At 42.1% G+C, this 10,286-nt stretch overlaps 1 protein-coding gene across 2 annotated transcripts; it reads left to right on the top strand.

The window, feature by feature from the left end:
- The first annotated feature begins 6,998 nt into the window (after positions 1-6,998).
- LOC141808887 (gamma-crystallin M3-like) lies at positions 6,999-8,124 on the top strand. 2 transcript variants are annotated; one of them, XM_074695656.1, is made up of 3 exons: positions 6,999-7,007; positions 7,194-7,436; positions 7,849-8,124. In XM_074695656.1, exons 2-3 carry the CDS (start codon positions 7,242-7,244, stop codon positions 8,122-8,124), a joined length of 471 nt encoding a protein of 156 aa, XP_074551757.1. In that variant the 5' UTR covers positions 6,999-7,007; positions 7,194-7,241. The 2 variants fall into 2 exon arrangements, with proteins under 2 accessions (XP_074551757.1, XP_074551756.1); XM_074695655.1 differs by lacking the exon at positions 6,999-7,007 and adding an exon at positions 7,062-7,100.
- Positions 8,125-10,286: the final 2,162 nt, after the last annotated feature.

The raw sequence follows: 10,286 nt of genomic DNA, 5'->3' as shown, positions 1-10,286 counted from the left end.
AAATGAACTATCTAACCTACAGGTGAATTTGTTGTAATTCTTTTCCTTTTGCAGTGCTTCAAATATTCAAAGAGAGATTGTGCTCGGTGAATAGACTGACAGTCAAGCTGGAAACGAGGCTGAAGGTTAGTGCTCCAAATTAAGTCAACAGCACTGGCAGTCAGTAAGCCTTGTTAGAGATAATATTATTATTCTCAGATGCTACAAATATTCAAATCATATTGTATTTATAATAGGTGTGCAAAAAAATGGATTCACATAATAATTGCAATTCTTATTTGCCAAGATTCAGAATCAATTTCAAATTTCCCAAAATCAATTAAAAAAAAAAAATCCACTGGTTCCATTTTTTAACTAGATGGGACATCCTGACGTCACCATGCAGCTGGTTCTGAAAAGCACGCATGAAAAGCACCAAAACAAAGAGGAAACAACAAAGATGAAGAAGGAAATCCAACCGGCTTCGTCTTTGTTAGACTTTAATGTCTCCATTGGTCATTCTGTCTTACAAAGCAGATGGGAGCAGCTTATGATCAGAAATCAGATCAAAAATCATTCTTAATAAAATTGTTTTGAATCAGAAATCAATTTTTAATCAAATTGTGGGCCCAAAAATTCTAATTGAATTGCCAGATAGTAAAAGATTTGTCATGGTTTGGGTTTTTGGTTTCTAGGTTTCTGGGTTTTCTTGTGTTTCTGCCCTCTTGTGTTTTTTTGTAACTCTGTTTTTGTTCTGTGTCACCTGTGTTTTTCTTGTGGAATGTGTCTCTTGTCTTTAGTTTGTGCTTCTTGTGGTTTTGATTTGGTTCTTGTCATGTGTATGTCTTTTTGTGATTATTTCTAGTGTTTCAGTGTCTTAGTATATTTAGTCTCTGTCTTGAGTTTCTCTGTGTTTGGTTTGGTTCTCCTTGTGTTTCCCTCCTGGTTGATTGCCCCTCATGTGTTTCACCTGTGTCTTGTTCTGCACCTGTGGTTAATTAACCTGTCTATATAGTCTCTGTGTTCCGTGTGCTTCGTGTGGGTTCATTGTTTGCTGTCTGCTGTCCCTTGTCTGCTGTCGCCTGTCTGCTGTCCCCTTGTGCCTCTTGTGTCTCCTGTGTCTCCAGTGAGTTTTCCAGTGTTTTTGGTTTTGTTTCTTTAGTTTTAGTTTTTGGATTTTCAGTTTGATTTTTTTAGTTCAGTTAAAACAAAGTTTCCTTTTATCTTCATTTGGGTCCCCCAGCTCTTTTGTTTTTTTCCCTTCAGACTTTCACGACAAGATTCCCACCCCTAGTATGTACACCATGAGGCCTAAATAACAGATGACAGGCCCATCACCATGATTACTTTCCCAGATTGTGTTGTGTAATAGAAGAAAACCTCTAATGTCCTTCAAATACAACAAAATGATACACATAAAGGTTATCATACTGCCTGCTTTTCGGATGAACTAATGTGAGACATTTTTTTCCTATGGAGATTGAAATACAAATGATTACTGAAACTGCTCGTAAACATCAAGCTGTAGTTTAAGTATGCAGAGAATGCAGTATCTTACTTTTGGTACAGTAAAATCTGATTTTTAAGCTTTTCTATCAAATACAGTAAACGGCAAACGGAGTCAAGAAAAACGGCTGTAGGAGAGGTGACATTCATCCAGCTACTGACCAACAAGTTCAGCTGAGGGACAGAGCCATCACTGCTGCTTGAATTTCTTCAGCACTGTCTTGATTCTACAGATGCTACAGTTATGAATGTGGTACAGCCTGGGCAGGTCCCTAGTTTATCATGCTGCAAACACAAATACCATTTTAGGGCCAGTTTAGGATTGCCAATCAATCTATTCCACGCATGCATCTCTTTAGAGATGGGGGTAAGACAGAAGTGTACTGCAAACTACAAATAACATCTCTAAGTTTAAATGCTCTTTGTTTATATTTTTTGTTTGGTTTCCCAGCTAGGACCAGCAGCCAGACCTCAACAGCTCCCACAGCTACAGTTATTCTTAAAAGACTGAAGGAAGAAAAAGATCAACTGATGAAGACGCGCAACCAGCTGAGAGCTGAAGTGGCAAGTGCAATTGAATATGGCCAGCATTCACAGGCTGTCCCTCCTGCTCCGTCAAGTTAGTGTAACAAAGGTCTTTTTCATTTTTTGAAGTACATTTCGACTTTTTTTATCTTTATTGTAACTGCTAGTGACGGAATGAGAACAAAAATATTGTTTGTGTTGCCACTATAAATGTCTCTAGGTCTTTTTCAGTACTATAAATGATAACAGAAAAAGTATTGAAGTGGGCAAGGGGATAATGAATGGTCTTTTTTTTAACATGTATATTACTGCCATATAGTAATACAAATACATATCTGACATTGTAGGTTCAAATTGCTTCTGAAGGAGAGGAGTTCAATGTTCCCTCCTACTAAGCAGGGACAACATTAAAGCAACATGTGCTTCAGCTGAAGGCATATGTTGATTCCTGCCCTGCACTACAGGAGAAAATCAACAAAATGAAAAAAACAAACTCCTGCCACTGAAATGGTGTTTCAGGTTTTAAGTATACAAATACTTGGTTAATTGTTGTCGTATTACTGTTTCTGTTGTTTCAAGTTACTTTGCTGTTGTTTGAAATGCAAAATATTTGTGTTTTTTAAAATGAAACTGTTTAAATCAGAGTGAGTATTCTTTCTCGATGCATGTTAGAAAATATCCTTAGTAATGTTTTGCATGGTGCTTTTTTTCTAAAGATTCAAACAGACTTTGGTCCATAGTTTGAACACAAAGAAGTCGCAGGGGAAGTGCTGGGTACTTACAGGTAAAGTAGTGGGTAGTTACACAGTAAGTAAAGCCAACAAGTGTGCACTTTATTATACAGCCCAGTTCCAGATATTGACCAGTAGTTACAGGTAAAATAGTGGGTAGTTACCTGGTAAGTAAAGCCAACAAGTGTGCACTTTATGATCCAGCCAGGTTCCAGATGTTGCATTGTTTCTGTTTTCTTCTTTCCACCTTTTTCTTTCTTTTTCATTTTCTTCTCTCTCCTTTTCTCCCTTCCACAATTAGCTGCAACACGATTCTTTTATGCTGCACTAACAACAGGGCCTTGAACAAGTACACCCAAAAACTGGTCACTTATAGCACTTCTGCACTGCAAACAGCATGTGGCCACATATCAACACTCACCATGCACAGAAACACACTCACAGTGGCCCTCATTTATCAACGTTGCGTACAGCGAAATCAGAGCGTATATGGGGAGTGCGCAAAAAGTCACCAACGTTTCAGCATTTATCAATCTAACTTGAGCGTTTGCTGCGCTCAAAAGGTACACCAACTCAGGAGGTGGTGTAAATATACACCACTGAAACCCGTGTCACATTCCATGGAAAAATCTATAATTTTAAAACAGTATGCACTTTGACCTTTGCTTTATTTTAAGTATCTTACATCACAAAAATGAAAGTTAATAATATGATGCAAGCTTATTGACTAAAGTTGATAATTCCGTGTGAGAATATTACAATCAGCGTTGAACGCGAATGTTATTGGCTGATGCAGGTCCAGCACAGTTATATAAGTGTAGAAGAGAACACAGAACCAACCTCAACCATGGCAGACCTCGCACTTCTGGAGGATGTGAATGCGGCACTTACGCAAGGTTCACACAGGACGTGCCGCACGCAGAACAGAAGCACTGCCCACAGCAGTTTTGGCTCGGCGCTTGGGTTAACCGATGTAACTGTTCACACAGCGGCTCGCGCTCTGGAGCGTCACCGCTCTGCTTCTCTCTTTTTTTCCCGCGAGCCGCGTGCGCCACAAGTGCGCAGACGGGCACGTCTGATCACTGCTGAGCTGAGTCGATGTTTGATCGGCGCGTCAAAGCGCAGCAGAAAACGCTTCATGTGTGAACAGCCAAACACCATGCGGGCGTCCTGTGTGAACAGGACGTTAGAAGGGAGAGGGTGTTCCGTGACCGGAGTGACCTCTTGAGTGAGTCGGATGAATGGCTGCTAAGTAGGTGTTCCAAGACATTTTTTTTTTTTACAATTGTGGAGAATTAGGACGAGAATTAAACAATTTATGGAATTAGGACGAGAGACCCGGCGTTCTTGTGCCATCCCGGTCCCTCTACAGGTGCTGTCCGCGCTGGGTTTCCTGGCCACCGGGTCATTCCAAAGGGAGATAGCGGACAGATCAGGCATAACCCAGCCAACCATAAGCCACATCTTGCCATCTGTACTCACAGCCATCTGAGGTCTGACCAAAACCTACATAAGATTCCCATATGACAATGCCCAGCAAACGATGATTAAGAGAATTTTACGAGATTGCTGGCCTCCCAAATATCATTGGGGCAATTGACTGCACTCATGTGCGTCTGAAACCACCATCGGTTGATGATTACACATATGTCAATAGAAAAAACTACCATTCTATTAATGTGCAGATCATCAGTGATGCCAAACTACGGCTCCTGAATGTTGTAGCCTGGTGGGCAGGGAGCACCCACGATGCTTTCATATTTAACAACAGCAATGTGGGCTGAAGGTTGCAGGAAGGAACCTTAAGAGGACATAGTTACCTGCTTGGTGAGTAACAGACGAATGGCAACATTGTAGGCGAAATCATTTATCATTATCCTTATTGAATATCATGCTATAGGTGACAAAGGTTATCCGCTGCTGGATTATCTTATAACCCCCCTTGCCGATGCGCACAGGGAGCAGGAGCAGCAGTTTAACCAAGCGCACATAAAGACACGCACTACGGTGGAACGCTGTGCGGGTCTTTTGAAGGGGAGGTGGATGTGTCTTGGTCATGCAGGAGGGACACTCCTGTACTCTCCAGAAAAAGTATGCCACATATTCCTGGCCTATTCTGTTCTGCACAACATCGCGGAGGACAACGGTGTACCATTTAACGCGCTCCCACAGCAGCCGATCCCAAGGGATCCATGGCCCGGTCCAGCTGCACCTCGGGCTGTACAGCTCAGACAGGCTCCCATTGAACAATTTTAATGCAAGTATTATAAGTAAAAACTCTTAGCATTGTGAAAAGGCAAACTTGCTGATTGTCTTTTTGGTTTTGTTGGCTACCCAGCTACAACCTGTTATTTATGGAAGCATCTGTATTGAATGATGATGATAATAAGACTTTAAGACTACTTTAATAAAGGAAGTATTTGTTGTAACATATCAAGTTGTTCCTTTTTTTTAAACAAATGTTGATCATTTGATGTTTAATACAGAGTTTGGAATTTGTAAAGCTGCTTAATCTTAGTAGGCTTATCACAGCGTCATTATTTTCTCCTTTGAAGATGACAGTGATCCATTAACCAGGCATACGCTCTAAGTCTCAAATTAGACTCCCGTGGCAATAGTTTCAACCATTTCTCTGAGTGAATTTTAGAAGAAAAAAAAACAAAGGAGAAATTAAGGTAGAAATATTTGAAACTTGAAAGAGGCTGGAACGAGAATCAAAATTTTGTCTCCTGAGAAGGCCTTGAACAGTAAAAGTTTCCTCTGGGTCTGTCCTTTCATTAGACTGTTTGTGGTTGAAACCCTTTAGCCCACTTATAGGTTGTGTCCAGATTTTTGAGAAACTCTCCCCACAGGTTGAAATGCACTTCAGCACCAGGTTCATGAGCATGTTACCTAGTGTTACATTCAACAGATTGCACTCTGCACTAAACTCCTCAAACATCTGATGCTAACAACAGAGCATTTTGATGCACTAGTGAGCTCTTTGCTAGTGTGGACAAGAAAACTTCTTAAAGGTTAAGTTCAGTTGAACTACCTCTGAGGATATATTCATAGACATATGACATTTAGGACTGAATGGTTTTTATTAGGGCTGTCATTTTAACGCGTTAATTAGATTAATTAATTACACCGCAAATTAACGCGTCAGAAAAATTAACGCAGATTAATCTGGATCCAAACCCGTGGGGCGTTCAAAGACGCACTTATTTTTAAATGTCTGACAAACCGTGTGTCCTACATGGAAAAAGTGGTGTTCTCGTAAGATTTTCAAATTTCCGACGGTCCCTGAATGTATCACATATAACGTCAGCAACATGCTTTAAACCGGAGGGAGGGAAGCAGAGTAATTTGTGATTGCCGTCAACATCGCATTTATTCACACGTCCTCTTTGAAAATCTACAGAAAATCAACCGTTTGCTCTAGCTCAATTCTGTAAAAAAAAAACAGATAATTCTACACTTTTTACTGTATTAAACAAGCCCTAAATTATTGATAAATATATCCTGTATTTAAATCTAAAGAATTCTTTGAAAATGTCCTTCCATCTTCCTGGTGTCATGTTTCAGCTTGGGGCTGCTCTGCACCAATCAGCAACAGTTTGTGTGTTCAGAGCATGTTAAACTGAAAATACTGTACTTTTCTTTGATCCAAGACTTGAGTTAAGTGTTTTGTACATAGTTCCTCACAGTTTTTAGCCTTTAGCCCTGGTTCTCCTGACCTCATAGAAGTATAGAAGTTCATATTGCAGTGAAAATTGAGTCAACATGGAGTAAAAATGTGACAAAAGCAAAAAACGTCCTAAAAATCAAATCAGCTTATCTTAGGTGCAGGACTGTGTAGATTTTGTAAAGATAGAACCATAAAACTTTTTTCATGTGTTCCTTATGCATCAGGGTACCTAAAAATGTGTTGTATACATTCCCACCTTATTTTTAAATGTCTTTTAATGTAATTTTAATGTCCTGGAATTCAAAGTCTTTATTTTGGGACCCTAAGCAGATATGAGATTAAAATGCGATTAATTAGATTAATTAATTACAAATCCTGTAATTAATTAGATTAATTTTTTTAATCGCCTGACAGCACTAGTTTTTATTCAATACGTCAACAGGGAGCTGTTCTAAAGTCTTTGAGGGCCCATTCATATGCCAATGTTTCACACTAATAGGCAACTGTACAGTGCTCTATGCCATGTTGCTGGGTCAGGGGTTTAAACAAAGGGGGCCCACCTGCTCTGCAGGGTTCAGTCAGATATAAAAGCAAGGGTTAACCCAACAGGTCAGCAGTGCAGCAGTAGCATATTCCACGGCAGCAGCTCATCTACAAGTATGACCACCACTGACATGAGCCTGGGCAAGGTAAGTCTGACAGAGCCCTCAGTAATACTCATAGATCAAAAGTGAAATAGCTTTCACTTCTTCTCAAAACAACGTGTCCCATTCTGTTTTCAGATCATCCTCTATGAGGACAGGAACTTCCAGGGTCGCTCCTATGAGTGCATGAGCGACTGTGCCGATATGTCCTCCTACCTGAGCAGGTGTCAGTCCTGCAGGGTGGAGAGTGGCTGCTTCATGGTCTACGACCGTCCCAACTTCCTGGGAAATCAGGTTTTCATGAGGAGGGGCGAGTACGCCGACTACATGAACATGATGGGAATGAGCAGTGGTATCCGGTCCTGCCGTATGATCCCCACAGTAAGTAAAAAAACACATCAACTATTCTGCAGACTCTGCATAAGTCAGAACACCACAAACATCAGGTTAGCCCCTTACTGCCTGAATTAATTAACAACAATAAAGAATAGATTGTTTAGAAGTGTTTTGCATTCTTACAGGTGTTAAAATAAGTGGAGATTGTAAATTTGGGTACAGTACGCAACATAGCTATAATGAAGTTATATCACATATATAAAGAGAAGTTCATCCCCTTACCACTATATTGTGCCATAGTGGATGTGATACGATCTTTTGTATGTGTAATATATGAATCAATATGTAATAATGAGATGCAAAGGTCATTTCAGTGGCATGATAGGGTATGTCACAAATTCAGGACAACAGGCATCAAGAGATTAACATCAGGTTTCTGCTCTCCTATGAAACACAGCACAGAGGCCAGTTCAGGATGAGGATCTTTGAGAGGGAGAACTTTGCCGGCCAGATGAAGGAGCTGAATGAGGACTGCGACAACATCCAGGACCGTCTGCGCATGTCTGAGTGTCAGTCCTGTAACGTGATGGATGGCCACTGGCTGCTGTACGAGCAGCCCCACTTCAGGGGCAGGATGATCTACCTGAAGCCCGGAGAGTACAGGAGCTTCAGGGAGCTGGGCTTGAGCAGCACAAGGTTCATGAGCATGAGGCGCATAATGGACATGTGTTAGAAGTCCTTCTAAATTAAAAATAAATCCAAATTGAACTCTACTGGGTCATTTTTCATCTATCATTTCAGTGCTTCATGAAAGCATCCAGAATATATGACACTTGATACAATTTCTCTGTTATTTTTCAGCAAAGCTGGTGATATCTGATGTAGAATTAAACACATGCATGGGTAAAAACTGCAACCTAAGATACCAAACTTTTTCTTTCAAACCTGAGAGACCGTTTAATAACAAATGTTTGTAATACACCTTCTGTAGCTATACCAGGGAGACAGGGTTAGTGTTAAGCCGTGTTTCCACCAAGCAGTTTGGTTCGGTTCAGTACGGCTTGGTACGGTGTGGTATAGTTAAGCCTGATCCCAATTGTGTTTCCACAGCAAACTGTGCCCTCTCATGGTAGACGGAGACGGTAAGCCGGTTGCTAGAATCCGCATCTGTTAAATAGTAGCCTGACGCCATAGCAGCGCGACACAGTTTACCCCGCTGTTAAATCCAATAAAGAAAAAAATTCAACAAGGTAAACAAAGAGCAATGATGGGAGATATGCAGTTTTTCATCCTCTCTGTGATTGGCATGTGGCCCTTTGATACCAAGTGCAATCAAGCTTTGTTTCAGAGAAGGCTTTGTGCCACCAGGAGAAAAAACAGCTGCTGCGGCACCGTAGGTGATGATTCTTTCAACTAATCTAGGTCTGCAGTGTGTGTTGTAGCGCCACCTTCCGAGATCGGATTGGTTTAGTCTGGCAAACCTAAGGAAGGGTGCCAAAAAGTGGGGCAGCTCGTCTCGGTTATTTGGGAATCTGTCCCAGGATCAGTCAGTGGAAACGCCATAAAATTCGTGCCGTGCGGAGACGAACCGAATAGAACCGCTTGGTGGCTTTAACCAGTCCTCTTAGATTACCTCTCAGATTCTTCACCGTATCTTGCCTTGTATAAGAGACAGATTGTCCCCAAAGCATGCCCCTATTTCTGGCTTCGCCTTAAGGGATACATCTCACAGAGAGGACTTGCTCTGGGATAACCACAAAGATCAACAACAATCACAAGGTAGAGTAAGTAGGTCAAATAATACCAAGTGAGTTACAGGGGGCTGTGAGGAGTTTGAAAGTGATCTTGAAAAGTCTCCCTTCTTCCTTTGGCTTTTGGTTACCATGGCGGCACTCACAATAGCTGCTGCTAACTGCTGTCAACCAGTGCATTGAAAACAGACTATTGGATGATCTTAAAACCAGGTATGACAGACACGAACTCCTCCGGATAGGACAGGAGGTCACACAGAGCGTTACAGCTTATTTTATTGACTCGCACAACATCCCAACAGACATAGCAAGAACTCCCGGGTCTTCAGAACTGGAATGTGTGACTGTAAAATGCAGGCCCATCTACCTTCCCCGGGAGTTAATGGCGGTGTTTGTGACTGTTGTTTACATCCCACCTGATGCCAATGCTAGTGCGGCTAATGGACTACTCCATAGCAGCATTAGCAAGCAGCAGAGTAGACACCCCGAAGCAGCACACATCACAGCAGGGGACTTCAACCATGTGGACCTTAAAACGGTGCTCCCCAGGTTTCATCAGCATGTCAAGTGTGCCACCAGAGGAGCTAATACACGAGGTGTACTCCAACATCAAGCTAGGTTACAAGGCTAAACAGCTAGCACACCTGGGCCAGTCTGACCACATGTCCCTGCTCATGATCCCTGCATCTGCCCCTAGCACCAGAAGGAGGATCACAACCTGGCCTGATGATGCCTCTGAGCAGCTGCAGGACTGCTTTAAAAGGACTAACTGGGACATTTTTGAACACCCAGACCTGGAGGTGTTCACGGGCAGTGTTCTGTGCTACATCAAGAACTGCACAGACAACGTCACAGTGGACAAGACCATCCAGGTGTACCCTAACAGGAAGTCCTGGATGACCCAGAAGGTCCAGTAGCTGCTTAAAGACAGAAACACCGCCTTCAGGGCTGGTGACAGCGCTCTTTACAGTGCAGCCAGAGTCAACCTGAGGAGAGGCCTCAGAGAGGCCAAGAGAGACCATAGGAGGAGGATTGAGGACCACCTGGAGAGCAACAACAGCAGACAGGTGTGGTAGGGGGTCAAGCACCTCACAAACTACAGGGCCAACACCGGAGCTGCTGAGGGAGGAGCCTCACTGGCAGA

This window comes from Halichoeres trimaculatus, unplaced genomic scaffold (assembly GCF_033239565.1).
Source record: "Halichoeres trimaculatus isolate MK-OKI-2021-1 unplaced genomic scaffold, fHalTri1.1 fHalTri1_scaffold_19, whole genome shotgun sequence".
Classification (NCBI taxonomy): Eukaryota; Metazoa; Chordata; class Actinopteri; order Labriformes; family Labridae; genus Halichoeres; species Halichoeres trimaculatus.
Note: the sequence above shows the minus strand (reverse complement) of the source record. Positions and strands in the feature narration are given on the sequence as shown.